Here is a 19,375-nt window from a genome sequence, read left to right as displayed (position 1 = left end):
GCTGACTGCAACCCAGCTGTTCCCCAAACCTCCAGCAAGCCTGGCGCCGCAGCCGCTCTAGGACCACGTGCCGCCCCGCCCCGCCCCTGGCCCCACCCAACTGGCGGGGCTTCGCCCACCAGGAACCATGCAGTCCCCCTCGCCCTGGGCTCCGCCCACTGTGAACCCACGCCGCTCACCCAACCCCGTATCCGCCTACGCCACCCTGGCTCCACCCTCACGGTACCCCCACTGCGCGCCTCGAGTTCCGCCCACCTCGTCCCAAGCTTCGCACGCCGGGACTTTTCGTCGCTCGCCCCGCCCAGGCTCCGCCCAACAGGACGTGCCCCATCAACCCAGGGCAGCTCGCATCCGCCCACTGACCACGCCCCCCACCCCCGCCCCGGCTCCACCCTTCCGGAATCTGCAACGCGCGTCTCAAACTCCTTGCGCGGGGATCCTACGCTTCCGCTCGCCCAGGCTCCGCCTACCCTGCCCCAGGCCCCACCACCCGGGGACGCCATCAGCGGCCTCGAGCTCCGCCCACTCCGCCCCGCGAACCCGCGTTGCGCGTAGTGCGCCGACGCCTTCGCCGAAGCCCGCCCGCGGGGCTCGTCCAGTCCGTCTGCCTCAGGCGTGTGCCGAGGCCCGCCATGGAAGGGGACCTCTCCGCCGCCGCAGCCGCCCACTACCAGCCGGCCAGCCCCCCGCGGGACGCCTACCAGCCGGCCAGCCCCCCGCGGGACGCCTGTGTCTACAACAGCTGCTACTGGTGAGGGGGAGCGAGGGTGGCTCCCGGCATCTCTCTGGCCCGCTCGGCTGCGGCGTCGCAGCCGAGCCCCGCCTCTTCCCGGCCCCTCCCCGGGGCCGCTCTGGGCCTTGGCTGGCGAGTTTTCCGGTTTGAGGGGAGGAGGGAGTGGGAGTGGCAGCCCTTGTTCCTTGAGTCGAGCGTGGGCGTTTGGGTGGGGGGTATTCGCCAGGAGTGGTAGGGTTGGTGGTGCGTTACTTCTGCCCGGTTCCTTTCGCTTGGACGTTTGTCAGCAGATCTCAGGGCTTGGGCGGCCAGGAAGGGGAGTTGGAGGCGGAGGGTGGACCGCAGAGAGCCTTTGGAAATTATTCTGCTGAAGCCTGCGTGGTTTCACACTGATGTGAAGGTCATCTTAATTTTGGAAGAGAATGAAACGGCAGAGATCTTACAGTAGCATTCCCAAGATCACCCAGCTAATAGCAGCCCGGAATCCAATTCAGGCCCTTTTGTAGCAGAAACCAGGATCTGATCCGCCGTGTCGTCATTATAATAGTGGTTACATTTACACCTAGCACTTGATATATGCCAAGAATTGTTCTGAGACGTTTATGTAAACGAAGTCATGTGAGCCCCACAGTTACACGAGGAGGTCGGTACTGTTGTCCCCATTTTAAAGGTGAGCACGTTGGAGCACAGAGGGATGCAAGTAATTTGCCTAAGGCCACATAGCTTGTGAAGGAAGGAATGGGGATTTACACGCAGAGTTTGGCTCTGGAGTCCACCCACTGTAGCCCTGTTCTAGACCACCTCTGTGGCGGAATCACCACTCTTATCTTGGTCCTTTTCACTCCCACACCTACCTTTCCCTTGCTTGAATAATGACTTCTAACCCCACTTTCCAGCCCCGTCACAAAAAACCTTAGGGCCCTCTAAAACTGCCTTTCCTTCCTTCACATGGTCACCAAAGCGATGCTAGGAAGAGCTCACCATTTGTTCAGCTCTGACTGCTTGTCAGGCCTAGTGCCAAGTACTTCCATCCATGCTTAGGAGATAGGTCTTTTGTTATCATTCTCCTCATGAAAAGACTGAGCCACAGAGAGGCCTGTTGTTTGCCCAGGGTCACACATCTAGCCAGTGGTGGTTCTGAACCTGGAACCTCTGTAATGGTGGAACCGTGCTTCTTCTGCACTTTACTCCTGCCCTGTCTCCCACCTCAGTCCTGTTAGTTCTTGTCCCTAACATCCATTCATTGTTTTTTTTTTTTTTTTTTTGCGGTACGCGGGTCTCACTGCTGCGGCCTCTCCCGTTGCGGAGCACAGGCTCCGGACGCACAGGCTCAGCGGCCATGGCTCACGGGCCCAGCCGCTCCGCGGCATGTGGGATCTTCCCAGACCGGGGATCAAACCCGTGTCCCCTGCATTGGCAGGCGGATTCTTAACCACTGCGCCACCAGCAAAGTCCCTTGCTGGGGATGTTTTTGAGACGGTTCAACTGTTAGCCAATTGTTGGATGAGATGGTGTTTCAGGTCTCTACCAATTTTTTTAAATGTCATTATCAGTCTTTTGTGCAAATTTGAAAGACATAGAGTGTTCTTGTTTAATTATATTGATTAAACAATTACTTTATTTCAGTGAAGAAAATATTTGGAAGCTCTGTGAATACATCAAAAACCACGACCAGTATCCTTTAGAAGAGTGTTATTCTGTCTTCATATCTAATGAGAGGAAGATGGTAAGTTGGGGAGTGATTGTGGAAATTTAGGATTACGTTAGAAGCTAAATAGACCATGGGTTTAGCACTCTTCTAAAATGTGCCTTATAAAATACAGCAACATTTTAAAGTTTGTTTTTGAATGAGGTTTTTTCCTTACCAGGACATGGTTGAGTTAGTAGAGCTTAGTCCCTTACTTGCAGGTAAGGAAATATATGATGGTATGTTTATGCAAATAAAATCCCTTTTCTTTAGGTATTAAGTTAGAGCTTTTTAAATTAAACTTAATTTTTAAATTAAGTTAGAGGCACATATTCTCAGGTTTGAAGTAAAGGTTTCTTTGTTTCTAGAGTTTTAATGGAACTGTAGTAAACTTCTATGAAGTATTAAGAAAAGTAAGCCCTTAATATTTTGTAAAGCACTTTTGTGAGCATCATCTTGTTTGATCCCAGTGGAAACCCTGTGAAGTAGTCCAGACAGCTGTCTCCGTTTTATAGATGAGGAAATACAGACTCAGGGAGGTCCCATGAATAATTAAGTGGGAAAGCAAGATTTGAACTTGCCAGGAATTCCAACTCCTAGTTTAGGTCTCTTTCTACTCTCCAGAAAACATCTTGTAATTAATTATTGCTCCTTCATTGTTAAGGACACTTGGAAGGGTTTGGATTTCTTCTTATCCATTCATTCTTTCACCTTGATTGTTGGTTGCCTAGAAGTATTTTATTTTTCATGTATGTATTGCCTTAAAGAATTTAGTAGTGGTTTAACTGAAGTTGTGGCTTAGGAGAGTTATTGTATTTTGTAGATACCTATCTGGAAACAACAGGCAAGAGCTGGAGATGGACCTGTGATCTGGGTAAGATGGTCAACACAGACAGCTTCTGATGCAACAGTACTTGTAATCCATGAGTGGTCTTTATGTTTTGGTAGAGCAGGAATAATGGGGCAGTAGAGAAAGACTATGATAATTATTAATAATTTGACTTCTTGACGATAGATGTTATTTGGTCTAAGGTAGAAGCACTCATGGGCATGTTTTCTTTTAATTTTGAAATTATTATAGGAATGATTTTAAATGGCTGATGTAGCAGATACATTTGTTCTCTAGACTCTTGTCTATTTAGCACTGGAAGGAACTTGAACCTTATCTAGTCCAGCTGCACAGTAGAATTATCCAGAGATTGTGAAAAATACAGGTTTCTGGGAATTCCCTGGCAGTCCAGTGGTTAGGACTCAGGGCTTTCACTGGCAGGGGCCTGGGTTCAATCCCTGGTCGGGGAACTAAGATCCTGCAAGATGTGCGGCATGGCAGGAAAAAAAAGAAAAATACAGGTTTTTGATCTAGTCGATCTAGAGGTTCAGGAATTAGCGTTCTTAGTAAACTTCTGAGTGAACATGACTGGCGTTTGGAAAACATGGACCTGCTCCAACCCCTTCATTTTTCAGGTGAAGAAACAAGCCAAGAAAGGCAAAGTGAATAGCTCAGGGTCATTTAGCTGATCATTGGCAGGGCTGGGTCCTTTCCAGTACACATCCATATGTCACCTTAAACTGGTCCCCTGAAGAATGGAATTGTTCATGCTAAGAAACATGAAGATAAAGTAAAACTCCATTCATGATAATGCAACAAACATCAGGTTTCTGATGCTTATTTAGAATAAGATATCATTTGAATTGGCGTCATTCATTTACTTAACATATATTTATTGAGCGCTCCTTATATGCCAGGCACAAAATAGACTGAAATCCTTGGCCTCATGCTCTTGCTTCCTCCACCAGCAGGGGATCCGCTGCTCTAACACTGAAGCCCCAAATCCAGCAGTGTTGGGTTAGGAGTGCAGCCTGAGTCGGACACATCGGGGTTAAACCCCAGTCCTCCCACTGGTGGGCTGTGTGAGCTGGACAGGTTATTTACGCTCTTTCTTCGGTGTCTTCCTCTGGACACTGGAGGCTTTGGTGAGATAATGCATTCCAGGCATCGTCCTGGTATCTGGTACCAGTGCTCCAGGAGGGTTAGCTGTTAATGTCAGCAGAGCTACATTAACCCCAGTTGCGGACTGTCCATCTGCCCTAGCAAACATGCCCATTGCTGAAGTGCTCAGCTGATTTTGAGTCACGATCTTGCTTCCTGTCTTCAGGAAACTCGCAGGGAAAGGACCTGTCCCCCTTTACACAGCAGCTCATGGTGGCTCAGAGTGGGGAACCTTGTTTCAGGAAGTCTCCCCACAGATTTTCTATGTGGAGTAAGTCTCTGGCAGATTGATCTGGGCCTCACTGCTGTTCCGTTGCAGGGAATGGGTAGGCTTCCCTAAGTGGGTAGAGGCACGGTCCCCAAAGGAACAGGTCACTTTCTAAGTGGACGTCTCTGCCTCTAGCCCCACTGGGTCTTTCCCAGGCATTTGGACAAGCTCTGTACCCAGCTCAGAGAGTGAGGCTGTTGCTGGAATCTGCATTCCTTGGTTCCCCATCTCTGCCGTGAAGGTGACTCCTAGTTGAAGCCTGCTTTCCCTCTCGAGTTCACCAACCATCTGTTATGTAGGAATATGGAACCAAGCTAGCCAGAAGGATATTCCTTGTTTATGCCTTTTTCTTTCTTTTTTTTTTGGGCTGCGCCTCGTTCCCTGGTCTTAGTTCCCTGACCAGGGGACGAACACACGCTCCCTGCAGTGGAAGTGTGGGGTCTTAAACACTGGACCACCAGGGAAGTCCCTGTTTGTGCCTTTCCACAAGTTGTGTCCTCCTTCTGGGAGGCTCTCCCCTTCAGGCAAGAGGCAGTGACGGCAGCCTTTCCTCAGTGAAACGCTCCTTAACAGTTGCCTGCCTTTTCCTCCCCGTCCACACACCACCACCCCCGCCCCGCCTTGGTTGGCTTTTTTTTTTCTTTTTTGTGGTACGCGGGCCTCTCACCACCGTGGCCCCTCCCGCCGCAAAGTACAGGCCCCGGACGCACAGGCTCAGCAGCCACGGCCCACAGGCCCAGCCGCCCCGCGGCATGTGGGATCTTCCCGGACCGGGGCACGAACCTGTGTCCCCTGCATCGGCAGGCGGACTCTCAACCACTGCGCCACCAGGGAAGCCCTTGGTTGGCTTTTTATAAGGCTGATTATTTACATAGTGGTCTCATTAATTCTCTCAGTCATACTGTGAGTAATACTGCGAGGTAGACACCACAGTTATCTCCATCCTGTAGAGGAGGAAGCTGGCTAGTGGTGGGGCTGAGGCTGAGCCAGGTGACCCCGCTTCAGGCGCCTGTGCCTGCACCCTCTCCCACCTCCGCTGAATTACCTCATCATCTCACCGTTCTGCAGCAGTTGACTTGTGTTTCCCACTCGCTTCTCTAGGAACTCCTTGAGGTTAAGGACCTATCTTTCCCATCTTCGTATCTGTATTTTCATAGCATGGTTTCCCACAAAAAAATAGGGAGTACATATTTCAAAAAAACCTGTAATATAGGGTAGAAGATGTCAAGAGAGAAACAGATTTTGGATACGGCGGAGACTGCTTCTGGCAGGGGTGGGAGAAGATCAAAGATGGGCTCATGGGGAAGAAAGCATTTGAGCCGGAGCTTGAGTGATAGACATGGGGAGAGCGGAGGAGACGGTGGTGCAGATGGAGCCGAGTACCGTGAGCGAGCCTGGGGGAAGGGGGTCGTGGACTGTTAGCGGGGGAGCAGCGCTTAGTTCAGGTATCTGGAGGGTAGGATGCATTAAGGGGTGAACAGGGAATACGCTTTCATTTCTGATGCTGTTCTGCTTTCTAAGATAGAACTGGAGCCGAAGGAAGCACTTTCAGCTCTGATGGTACAACATCTCCTGTCTCAATTACGTTCCCCACCTCACAGGGTCAAATGAAACATCGTTTGAGAAAGTGCTTTGTAAGCTCTGAAGTACTAGAAATGTAAGATGGTATTTCTAACATCGTATTGATGTGATTGAACTTTTTATCTCGCAGTGCTCTTCTCTGTGAGAACGTTTTTCTTCTGAGGAGCTCTAAGCATCACACTGCCCTCATGTCCATTGATAAACCTCCCTGACATCCCTTCTAGCCCTTAGCTGGTTTGGGCAGTGCCCCGTGTCCGGGAGTGAGAGTGAGAATTCACATGTGCGCTGGGACCCAGCTGTGCAGGAGAAGCTCTCTGTATTCTTCTTCCTTAATGGCTACAGATTAGGGCTTGGCTGACTTAAAAACAATAACAACCACATTTTAAAGTCCTTCCCCTCTCCAGGCTCACCTCACGCCGTCCCCTTTGTTAATGGTTTGGAGGATATCCTTGTAGACTTTTTTCTCTGTACTCATATGCATGCATGTGTACTTCTGAATGCACACATCTGTCTTTATATACACATAAATTTTAAAAATAATATATAATACGTACTCTGCAATTTGCTTTTTCCATCCAACTGTGTAACAGGGACTTAGTCCAATTTCCACAAACATTTACCTACTTCTCTTTAGCAGCTGCGTAGGACTCCATCTTACGGCTGCATCGTGGTTTGTTAACCACTCCCCTCTTGGTGGACTTCTGGTTGCTTCTGAATTTTCAGTGGTATAAACAGTGCTGCAGAGATTTGCTTTGTTTATGTACCTTTACAGGCATGTGGCCATTTTTCTATAGGCTGGATCCCTAACGGTAAAACTGCTGGATCGAAAGGTGAACATTTAACGTACATAAACATTTCCACTATTTGACTGTTCCCTGTCGCTGGACATTTGGTCTGTTTTCAGGGTTTTGTGTTTGCTTTATTTTGCTGTTATAAGGAGGACTGTCTTAGTCTTGTATATGTTTTTTTGTTTGTTTGTTTTTAAGCCTTCAACTTTATTTTTTTTTAAGATTTATTTTATTTATGTTTGGCTGTGTCGGGTCTTAGTTGCGGTGCGTGGTATCTTCGTTGAGGCGTGTGGGATCTTTTGTTGGGGCATGCGGGCTTCTCTCTAGTTGTGGTATGCGGGTTTTCTCTCTCTGGCTGTGGCGCACGGGTTCCAGAGCGCATGGGCTCTGTAGTTTGTGGCATGCAGGCTCTCTAATTGAAGCGTGCGAGCTCAGTAGTTGTGGCGCACGGGCTTAGTTGCCCTGCAGCATGTGGGATTTTAGTTCCCTGACCAGAGATTGAACCCGCATCCCCTGCATTGTAAGGTGGATTCTTTACCACTGGACCACCAGGGAAGTCCCTTGTATCTGTTTTTGATGATATATATGCATAATTACTATAACCTTGGAATATACCATCATAAGGTAACCTGGTTAACTTCAGCAACTTTTACTTCTAGGATTACCATGTTGTCTTGCTTCATGTTTCAAGTGGAGGACAGAGCTTCATTTATGATCTTGACACTGTCCTGCCATTTCCCTGCCCCTTTGATACTTATGTGGAAGATGCCTTTAAGTCTGATGAGGACATCCATCCACAGTTCAGAAGGTGAGGAAATTCAGGTGGATTTACCTACTTTCTGAAGTTGGACCTTGACAATTAGACAGAGTTACTTTGTGTGTTTGTTTTTGCATTGGTTTAGTAAAGATCACTTGTCTTGTCTTCACCATTGAGTTGACGTTTGAGAATCATGTGCTCCACAGAAGATTCAAAATGTTTTAATGTTTTAAAGGTTGTCCATTGTATAAAAGGTTGGCAGTCTTTAAAAATTTGTGTGATGAGATCCAGAACGTTTTCCAACAGTCATTTTGGGCATTTCTCTCATACTCTTCGTTTTGGGTGGGTGGTTGGTTGGTGGCGGAGCTGGATGCCTGGCAATGACAGAAGTCAGAGGGCTGTGACGGCAGCACGTGGACATTACGCCTCTGCCCCTCGTACATACACTGAGCAAGTAACGGCAACCAGCTGTACTTCCGTGCCTTTGTAGTCTGGGATTTCAGCTGATCATTTCTCATGGTGTCTTTAACAGGTCTTAAAGCTACATATATATTTGTGTGTCGCTAATAGTACAGAAACGCCTGTCTAGTTTTGTGCATGTCATAGAAAATGAGTCTATATGAGAATTGAGTTAGAATTTCAACTGTGATATAAACGAATGTTGGTTTATGTACAGGAAATTTAGAGTGATCCGCGCAGATTCATATCTGAAGAACTTTGCTTCTGACCGATCTCACATGAAAGACTCCAGTGGGAACTGGAGAGAACCTCCTCCATCATATCCCTGCATTGAGACTGGAGGTGAGCCAAGGACGCCCTCTCAGAGGGGTTTCCCATCACTGTGCAGATGAGCGTGTTCCCTTAACCAAGGACAAGAAGCGCATTGTTCTTTGGGTAAGACTCCCTGAGTGGTAAGAGGTAAGAGGGAGTATAGTTCTTATATTTATCAGATTCAGAAATTAAGGCACAGAGAACGGGACCAGAAGGCACCAGAACTCATGGGAGAGGCAAGGCGTGAGGGAGCCGAACCACGACCCCGTTGCTGGAATGTTGGGTGTACCTGCTGCTCGCGCCCTGGACTGGGGGAGATCTGCGTGTTTGTGCCGCTTAACGGTGGGACTAGTAGCGCCTTGCCGTGGTGGGTGTCGTGTGATGGTGAAGGACGTCCCCAGTGCATCTTTGGGATGTGTGAAATGTTGTTTCACTGGCTCTGTGACAAAATCTGCATTAGAAGGAGGTGAGAGCTAGCAGGTTGTATTGCCCCACTCATCTCATTTATGTGCTTTCAGTCCAATTACGAATTTCTCGAGACTTAAGTAGGTAAAGGATTCTTCACCGTGTTACTATTGTTTGGCATTCCCCTGAGTTGGAAACATTATTTATGGTGGGAATGAATTTGCAACGTTGCCATCCCCTCACAAGGATGATACCGTCTGAGTCAAAATGCTCTGTAAGCCGTGAAGGATGCCAGAAAAATAGGACATTAGTGTTCAGAGTTCAGCAGGGGAGAAAGTAAAAAATATATTTGGTGTATTTGAAGTGAGTGAACACTGAAAGAGGATTCCAGCTCTGATTCTTGAGGCTCTCTGTGAAAAGCTCTCATGATTTTTAAAGTTTATATTGGAGTTTCTTTGGGTTCACCAACCTGGTTCCCAGCCTCAGCATTAGATTTGGGATAGCTCAGGTCAGGAAAGGGCATCATGGTTCTTGCTTTCAGTCTCACACACCCTGCTGCACGGCGTGGTCTGGATAATGCTTGCACGGCTCCCCGTTTCTCTTCTACACGTGAGCACTAACACAGAGCCTGACATGTCGTGGACCTTCAGTAAACACCTTGTCAGCCCCGGTCGTTCCTTTGGGTTTAATGACTACTTCCTAAGAGGTGCCTGGCAAAGGTGCCAGGCTTTGTGCCAACCCCTTCTATGTAACTAGCTCATCAGAGGCCTCCTGAGATTGACATTGGAACTCAAAAGAATCTGCTCTGAATGTGGGGTAAACATACTGGTTTCTTGTGTAGTAATTTAACCACATGTTCATGTTCTCTCGTGTGGTAAATCCATTACTTCAAGCCCTGTATTTATCAAAGGAATGTATTTGAAGTTAGGAGACAGGGGAATTACCTTTAGCTAATTAGTATTGCTTTATTAAAAAAAAAAGGTTAAAAAAGAAAAAAAATGGTTCAAGAAGACATCAGACTTTAAACTGATGCAGCTTTGTTTTTTTCATAGCAGCTTTCCTTGGTCCCCTGCATTTAGTTATGGAATTGGCCTTTAGGGCTTAAAATTTAGTACATTTGATGTGTTGCACATTACAATTAAGCCTATACATTTAATAATTTTGGTGGTCATGTGTCTGCAGGCCCACTATTTTCAATTCAGCATTTAGTGTATTTTAAATAAAGGAACTCTTTTTTTTTTCCTCCCCTCCCTGAAAAAAGAAGGAAACGGAGATTCACAGTCTTGCAGCCTTGCTCTGAAGGCTCAGTTCCAGTACCAGCCACAGATGGTTCAGTTCTTAAGGACATTTCCCAAGTCTTGGGCTGAGTTATAGGGTCTACCATATTTGTCCCCTTCTCTTTCTGAGCCCTTTGCTACCTTCTGTCCGCATTTACCTCTCATCTCCTTGTCTCAGATGACGTGTTATAGTAACACTGGCTAATTTGAGCCCAGCTGGAGGACCAGTGTTATGTAAACAGAAATGTTGTAGTGCCTCTTGGGGAGATTATAGGCAAGTGCTGATTTGTTATACATTGATCTTTAAAAATTAAAAAAATTCTTATTTTATTTTTATATGTTATTAGGTAATGAATGCCTGCAGATCGTAATCATCTTTTATTTACTTACATTAAAAAGCCCTAGAAAATGAATACAGTTGTATTTCGGAAGTTGAGGTTTCCTTTAGCCATTTTTTAAAGATTTTAGCTGACTTACATGGAGTCTGGCATCCACCCCAGGTAAGCAAGAACTTTTGCCCCATCTCTCCTGGGAGGCGCCTGTTTTTCCTTTATTTTGGTTTCCTTGGTCATTGTGCATCCCTGGCTCTCTGATGACTTCAACAGAAGTCCTGCTTTTGCTGATTATCTAGCTTTTCTTGTTGTAAGGGTGGGAGTGACTCTGCTCCTAGTTTTCTGTATCCTAAGTGCTTACCTTCATTTTGAAAGATATATTTGTTGGGTAATGTATGCTGGTTTTACATGTTTTTTCTTTCAGTTTGTTAAAGGTGTCTCTCTCTGTTTTCTGCTTGCTTAGTTTCTGATCAAGGAGCATGCCATTGTTCTTGTGTTTGTTTCTCTAAATGTAGTGTGTGTTTTTTCCCTGCTCTGGCTGCTTTTTAAGGTTTTTCTCTTTATCTCTCCATTTCAGCAATTTGGTTATGATGGACTGTAGCATAGTTTTCTTTAGGCTTATTCAACTTGAGGTTTGTTAAGATTCTTAGATTGGTGGATTTATAGTTTTCATCGAATTTGGAAACATTTGGCCATTACCTCTTCAAATATTTTTTCTGACCTCTCCCCCTTTTAAAAAAATTCTTGTCCTTCCCCTACATGTATGTTAGATGGCTTGTTACTTCTCTTAGGTCAATGATGTTCATTTTTTTTCAGACTTTTTCTGTATGTGCTTCATTTTGAGTAATTATTTTGTCTGTAAATTTATTGATGTTTTCTTCTTCATTAACTAATTTGCTGTTAATCCCATCCAGCGCTTTTTTTTCTAAATTGTGCATATTTTATTTTTTCATCTCTAGACATTCCATTTGGGGCTGATTTAATATCTTCCATTTCCCTCTTTGTCATGCTCATGTTTTACTCTACCCTTTTGAGTATACGGAGCATGTTTATAATAGCTGGTCCTTGTCTGCTGATTCTGTTATCTCTGTCGTTTCTGTCTGTGAATGTTGACTGATTTTTCTCCTGGTGTTGAGTCATATTTTCCTGTTTCTTTGTGTGATTCGTAATACTTGGTTGGGTGCCGGGCTTTGTGAATTTGAGGTACTTTTAAAAACAGTGTTGGAGTTGGTTCTGTCATGGACTTAAATTCCTGGGGGTCAGCTGGATCCTTTCAGGGCTTGGTTTTAGGCTTTTTTAGTGCAGGTTCAAAGCAGCCTTTAACCCAGGGCTAATTTAGCCCCACTGCTCTGGTGTGACCCTTCTGAGGATTCTACCAAATGCCCATGTGCTATGAGTTCTCTCTACCCTGGCTGGTGGGGACCATGGAAGTTCTGGGAGCTATTAGACTGACTGCTTTATGGTGCTTCTTTCCTGGCCTCATGAGATTAGTCCCTAACCAAAGACTTAGGGGTAGAGGAGTGGGTTCCCCTCTGCAAAAATCCGGGACACTCTCTGCGTACTTCTCTCCTCTCCCACACTGTGTCCCTCACATGTAGCTGCCAGGCCCTCCTGAACTTAGATCTGTGTCTTCCCATCGGCGGGGAACTCCCATGCTGTTTGTGTCCCTGCCTCGGTGCTGTGGTCTAGAAACAGCCCCCCGGGCAGTGGCTGGAGGCATCCTACAGCTCCTGCCCTTGTTTCTCTTTTCTTAGCAGTCAGTCGTGTGTTGCCCATTGTCTGGTGTCTGGAAACAGTTGCTAAATATATTTTGTCCACTTTTCTGACAGTTTATGGTGGAAGTGCAGTTCCCATAACAGTTCTTTGATGAGTAGAAGCATCTCTGTATACACTTAAAAATTTGTAATATGGAAAATTTAAATCATGTACAAAACTAGGCAGAACAGTGTATTAGACTTTCAGCAGTTATCAGCTCATGGCTGATATCCCATCCACTTTCCCCCTTCCTGTATTATGTTGAAGCAAATTCCAGATATTATATCCTTTCAACTCTAAATATTTCAGTATGAATCTCTAAAATATAAGAATTAGTTTAAAAAATATATGACCACAATGCCATTATTACATCTAAAAAAATTAACAATAATTCTTTAAAATCAACATATATCTCTGTAGTCAGTGTTGAGATTATCGCAGTTATCTCATGAAGTCATAATCTTTTTTCATGTAGTTGGTTCATGTGAATCAAGGTCCAGATAAAACCCCCCGCATCGTGCTTGGTTGGTATGTCTCTTTAGAGTCTTTTTTAATATGTAGACATTCCTAGTCCCACTTTTTTTTTTTTTCTTGTAATTTATTTGTTGAAGAAATGAATCTGGGAGAAACGGCCTGGATTTTGCTGATTGTATCTCTTTTGTATCCTCTGTATTTCCTATAAATTGGCAGCTGTATCCAGTAAACTGGCAGTTTGCTTATTTATGCATTTTTTCAGTTAACTTTTTATTTTGAAATAACTTTAGACTGCTAGGGAATTGGTTACAACAGTACAGAGAGCTCCTGTATACCTCTTACTCAGATTCCAGGGGGATCTGAGAAAACCATAGTGTAATTATCTAAATCAAGAAAATAATAAATCAGTATGAAAATATTGACACAGTACTGTTAACTTATAGACTTTACTTAAATTTTGTAACTTTTCCCCCTATTTCTGTTTTCTGGTCCAGAATCTAACTCAGGATATTACATGTAGCTGTCATGTCTCCTCATCTCATTCTCCTTCAATCTGTGACAATTTTTTTTTTTCTTCTTTACAACTTTTACCCTTTTGAAGGGTACCGGTCATTGACTATGTATAGTGTCCCTCAGTTTGGGTTTGTGTGATGTTTTGTCATGATTAGATTGATGTTATACATTTGAGACAAGAATACCAGAGAAGTGATATTGACCCCTTGTGAAACATTTGAATAATTTTCCCTACTTTTGGTCTTCTGGGTTGTTTTATTGCTGTTAAGCCAGAATTGTGCTTTCAGTGGACATTTCTTTCATGTATTTTTGTAGATTCCAAAATGAACCTGAATGATTTTATCAGTATGGATCCTGAGGTAGGATGGGGAGCCGTCTACTCACTGTCTGAATTTGTACATCGGTTTGGCAGTCAGAACTACTGAACTTGACCTCTGGATGTAGTGCCATGGAGAAATTCTAGGACGTGAACAATCCACCCCTTCATCTGAGAGAGCAAACGTTATGATGGTACATTTGGCTTGGAATTATGCTTTCCTCTTTTAATTCAATTGAGTTGAAGCATAAGTGAACAAAAGAATAGATAGAAACAATTTTTTTTTGGTATGTCAGGTTGAAACTTGATGTAGTTGCTCAGATATTCCTACTGCTCATTTGTTAAAAAATGTGAAGACTTACGCCAGTAATTGCTTTTGTTATGATAAATGTGTGGAGTTTGTGTCTGTTTTGGATGGTTCATGTCTCTCCAGTTATACTGTAAGCTCCTTGAGGGCAGGGCTGTGGCCCGTTGCTCTGTGAATCTCTAATGCCCATAAAAGGTGCCCGTAAAATGTTTGCTAGTGACTGTGCTGCTGCCTGAAGAGGGCCGACGTTGTGAGCTCAATTAGCAATAAGTATTAGTCTTTCTGGACCATTCATTCTGTTCTTAGCAAAGATTGCAGCCCTCTCAGGCTTAAGTGTTGTTTGGCCTATTTATATATGTTTTTAAATAAAATTGACCTAAATTAATTTTGTTTTGAAGATTTTGTGTCCCTCTTTGATAATCTGGGATACCCAAGAATGTCTCAATTATAGATGGGAACCATTGCTTTAAAATACATTGATCAGTCTTCTTTCCTGAAGATGTTTTGGAAATTTGGCCTTCATCATATAATTCCAGATAAAAGATGTTTGGCATTAAACCAGCATATAGCACCAGCTCTCATTCACGTCCTCCGTGGTTCTGCTGTAAAAATGAGCAGATTTCTTCTCATAGGGCTGTGCAGACTTTTGCTCTTAGATGAGTCTTCTGCTTACTCAGAAACTTCCATTCAAATCCTCTGCCTTGTGCTCTGGAGGGACACCTGCAGTCATTTCCTCAGGAGTCAGTCAGTCAGTCAGTCTAAGGAAAGACCATATATCCATTTGGCTCGGCTGACCTGGAAGATGCTGGGAGAAAGTGAATCAACTTTGGTAAGAGGAATACAGATACAACCTAAATTATTTTTGTAAGTTAGAGTTAAATATAGACCCTAAACTTAGATAACTTTGTTGAGTTTCAGATGGTCATTTAAAAAGTATGTGACTACAATAAAGAAGATAGATTTTGGCAGGTTGTACCACAGAAATACTTTGCCCTGAGCAAAAAGAATTCAGAGACCCCAAAGGATTGTGATCTGATTTACAAATTGCATTTTTTGGAGCTTTTTTTTTTGTTTCCCCCCTGCCAGTTTATGAGCAGGTTTCCAATCTGGTATTCAAAATTATGTCTAGTGCAGACCAGTCAGACAATCTTGTGTGTGTAAGCTTGAACTTCCCAGCCACCTTGCCTTGAAATTGAAAACCCCCTACTTCTAACCAGTGTGATGAGCAAGGTTTATAGTTATGTTAACGTATCCAGTGGCTGTTGTCATGACTTGTTAGAAGCAATAGAGGACATCTGCTATTTCTGCCTACCACTCCTACAGTGCCCTTTGGGGAACTCTTCTTTGTGTATATCATATATCATATATAGTCCTAGTGGCCCATAAATAGAGGCATGTAGCCTAAACCAGGCCAGGGTTGGACCCCACCCCTAGACAAGTCTAGGAATAGCCTGTCACAGTGTTCTCTGGAATTGCCGTATTGACATTAAGAGAGGATAATTCTCTGTCCATCAGGACTGCTGGGCTAGGGCCCCTGGGAGTTTGGGGCTGCTGGTGGGTATCTTGACTGGCACAGAAGAAAGGCCTGCCTGCATAATGCGCCCGAGCAGAGCGGGAGCCCCAAGGGCATTTCCGAGTGCCTGGATCTTTCTTTGCTTCAAACCAACCCCAGTTTTCGAACTTGCCTGTTATACAAACCAGTGGGTTCTTTTTTCTCTTCAGTTTGTGTGAGTTGGATCGCTGTCATTTTTAACTGAAAGGTAAGCTCCCTTGCAAGATTTTCCTTCAGAATTGTTGATTTTATCAGGAACTGTTTCTTTTGTCTCTCTGTGCTTAATTTTTCTCTGAGGTCAGATTTGCTTCTCTTTTTATACTCAGTATGTATGAGAGAACTGAATAAATACTGATAAATGCTGTTTGGAAAGAGGAACTTTCAAGAAAAGCAGGGGACTAAAATAGAATTTGTAGTTGACTATGAAAATAAGAGAAATAAGGTATCTCTGAGAATCTGACGGAAAGCAAATACACAATATAAAATGTCTCCCAGGTCAATAGAACTGACTGTACCTGATTGTGGGTATTACCGTGGCTTTTACAAGTGATTGTGTCTTCCAGAGGAAGGGTTTGTTAGCAGTGGAAGTAAAGACAAATGCTTTTTTGTGTGTGGTTTTTCTCAGTTTAATTTTTAATTATTTAAAAATAGATGGCACATGCACATTGTACAAATGCAAAAGATATAAAAAGGTATATAGTGAAAAGTACTCTTCCCTCCCATTCTTACCTTCAGTTTTCTGATCTCCCTACCCAGAAACAACCTGTTTTCAGTTTCTTTTCTATCCTTACAGGAATTTTTTTATGCCCATGGAAGCATATAGCATTATGTATTGAATTCTGGGGTTTTCTTCTTCCCACAAATGGTTAACACTCTAAAAGTATTGTTCTGCATTTTACTTTTTAAACTTAATATATTTGGATATTTCCCAGTCAGTACATGTTGAGTTTCCTCTTTCCTTTTAAGGGATACATGGTATTCTGTGGTGTGCATGGACCATAATTGAACAGTCCTGAAGTTGTTGTAGTCTTTTGGTATGATCCCCCCCCCCAAAAAAAAAGGTTCCAGGAGTATTTTTGGCCATGTGTCTTTATAGCAATTTCTGAGATAGATTTTGGAGGTATAGACTGCTAATTGTCTCACCGAATCCATTCTCCTTTTTTTTCTAGAAAAAGGGATACAAATGTTTTCTATAAAGGGCCAAACAGTAAATATTTTAGGCTTTGCAGGCTATAAGGTCTCTGCTGTAGCTGCTCAACTCGGCCTTTGTAGCTGGTAAGCAGCCATAGACGATATGTAAATGAATGGATGCAGCTGGGCTCCAGGAAAACTTTGTTTATAAAATGTGGGGGCTCAAGGATTTGACCCTTGGGCTACAGTTTGCTGTCCCTTGTTTCAGAGTCACATAGGTGCAGCTGGCCTTATGGCTGCTCTGCCAGGGACTACATTTCCCAGTGTCCTTTGCAGCTAGGTATAGCCACGTGACCAGGTTCTCACCGTAGGAATGTAAGGGAGGGGTGTGTGTCACTTACAGGGCTGACTTGCGGGACGTTGCCCACCCACTCCTTCACACCTCTCCCCCCTTTCCTACTGGATGATATGATGGTGACTAGAATGACCTTGGAAGCCACCCACTGAAGATGGCAGAGCCACCATCAACCTGGGTTCCTGAATGACCCTATGGAGCCGAGCTGCAGGCCTGCCTGAAAAGTATATTGTAGAGCTGTTCCATAAGAGACACACTTGTGTATTTTTTTAAGTCACAGAGTCATTGGTGAGTCTTGATTCTGCAGTTTAGCCCTCCCTAGTTAATACAGTGCCCATTCAGGACTTGTCACAGGGTATTTCTACTGGGTTGGAAATGAGACTTTGTGATATTCCATGTGGAGTTAGATCTGCGGTGTTTTTGTGTAAGCTGCCCCTTAAGTGTCCTGGAGTGTTTGTGGGATTATTGCCCTTTGCAGAATGTTCAGGAACACTGAACGCAGATATCCGTCCATACCTCTTATTTTGCATGAGGTTCAAGAGCCTTGTGGGAAAGAAGCCAAATGAATCCTGTCCTCATTTACAGTTCAGACATGTGTGGGCCTATCTGATGGACTAGGGGTCCTCAGAGCTATCCTAGCTAGAGGAGAGGAAAACGGATTCCTGAGGGAAAATCACTCTTGAGTGAGGAAGACACCTGGCTGAGTGGACCAGACCTGGCAATGAGGCCTGGTGGTTAGAGGGACCACTGGTGGCAGGTACAGTGTGAGGTGTGCTTCCTCATTGCTCACCCTTCATGCGGTGCACCCCTTTCCTTGCTCTCTCACCCTCTTGAAAGCCCTTTCCTCTGGGAATGAAGGGAAAGAACTGTGTCACTAGGGGCCCAACACGGCTCTGTGGGAACCTTGCAAGTAGCTGGCCTTGGGCATCAAAGGAGAACAGTGGAGGCCAGTGGCCTGAGAGGTTGGAATTCTGGTGGTTGAGTGGTTGGCTCAGAGCAACGAAGCAGAAGCATGATAAAGCCTGAAGGCTGTGGCTCTGAGTTTCTGTGAATCCCCATTTCATCAGGACTTTTTTTTGGTTGCTGTTCAATTCAAATAAACACTTACTGAGCCTATGTTAAATGGGGGCATGGTTAAGAGAGGCCCCTCTTCTGTCTGTGTACAATTCCTGCCACTCTGTTTATCCTCATATGTCTCGCTGTTCTTTTACCGTTATTCAAACTCCTATAATGGATGGTAACCTTGTTCAGAAGCTCAGAATCTTCTTAGAAAGTTGTTAGTAGAGTGATGGTCACAACTAGTGGAGAATCTGCTTCATTTTCTGAAAAAAACAAAACACTGATCTGGACTCGTTGCTTCCCATGAAGATGCTGGGCTCATCTGGAGCTTCAGTCATAGGCTCTTTAGAAAAACCAGCAATGACGTCTTCTTTACTCCGAAGTTCTTTACTCCAAAAGTTCTCTGCGGGAAGAGAATAATAATCAACAGTGGCCTCAGTGACTTCTTCCTCAGAGCTCAGGGTGTTTAATTTCACCTCAGTAAAGCGAAAGTCTGCACGTTATCCAAATGCAAGTCAGTGGTAGTTTCTTCATCTTCAGTGAAGCCTGCCTTGATCAGTGGTCAAGGCTGGTCGGTCAGTGGTCGACTCTAGGTCTGTGATGAATTCCGGGAGTCGTGTGGGGTTGGGCACAGCCAGGGAGAACCAGGCAGAGGGGAGGAAGGCCTTCCTGAGCAGGATGCTGATGCCAGCGGGGAGCACGGGGGCTTGTGAAGGTGAGGAGGCTGAGCGTGTCTCCATCTTATCAGGACTTCGAAATAGAAAATGACCTTATATAGGATTCACAAGCTAGTGGGGGGCTTGCGTACATTCAGTTTATAATAGCAAGCACCCCTGACAATTCATAGAAGTTCTTGGTGAAGAATGCTTATTAAAAAGCTGGACTTCGTTTTGGTGAATATGCGCTTAAATCATGAAGAGTTGGGATTACTATAAAAGTGAAAAGTTTGTACTCACTGGTGGTTGGAAGCCTGGGACATACCAGGTACTTACCATTCGGGGAAGGGGAAGTCATAGTCATTTGCTTTGAACACATTTGGAGAACAGAGTTAGAAGTTACAGGCAGGTTCCCTCCCTCCCTCCCTCCCTCTATCCACCCACCCAGCGTGTATTACATGCCTACTGTTTGCAAAGTTAGGCCCTGATGAATAAGGCAGAACTGTCCTAAGAGGAGACATGCAGAGTGCTCAGGTTCAAGGGACAAGAACCTCTGTCCTTTATTATTATGTCTTTTATTACCTCACTTTCATTAGCATGTAAAGCAGAGGGCCAGCCGCCTTTGAGGAGCCTGTTGTATAGAAATCTTTTGGTAAAGACTTGGTACT

General features: G+C 44.7%; 1 protein-coding gene across 8 annotated transcripts in view; it reads left to right on the top strand.

Annotated features, from left to right (window-relative positions):
- Positions 1 to 450: 450 nt before the first annotated feature.
- Positions 451 to 19,375, top strand: part of NTAQ1 (N-terminal glutamine amidase 1) — a gene marked incomplete at its 3' end in the record, with an annotated part of 166,756 nt that continues 147,831 nt past the window's right edge. For 6 of the 8 annotated variants that reach the window (XM_082601593.1, XM_082601591.1, XM_082601589.1 and 3 more), the window contains exons 1-5: positions 451 to 751; positions 2,360 to 2,459; positions 3,244 to 3,294; positions 7,707 to 7,855; positions 8,481 to 8,605. In XM_082601593.1, coding sequence (XP_082457719.1) covers positions 633 to 751; positions 2,360 to 2,459; positions 3,244 to 3,294; positions 7,707 to 7,855; positions 8,481 to 8,605 — 544 coding nt within the window. In that variant the 5' untranslated portion in view covers positions 451 to 632. Of the gene's footprint in view, positions 752 to 2,359; positions 2,460 to 3,243; positions 3,295 to 7,706; positions 7,856 to 8,480; positions 8,699 to 13,646; positions 14,340 to 19,375 lie in introns of those variants that run through there. The other 2 variants (XM_082601592.1, XM_082601587.1) reach the window with 2 other exon arrangements.

This window comes from Mesoplodon mirus (genome assembly GCF_964341445.2).
Source record: "Mesoplodon mirus genome assembly, chromosome: 16".
Classification (NCBI taxonomy): domain Eukaryota; kingdom Metazoa; phylum Chordata; class Mammalia; order Artiodactyla; family Ziphiidae; genus Mesoplodon; species Mesoplodon mirus.
Note: the sequence above shows the minus strand (reverse complement) of the source record. Positions and strands in the feature narration are given on the sequence as shown.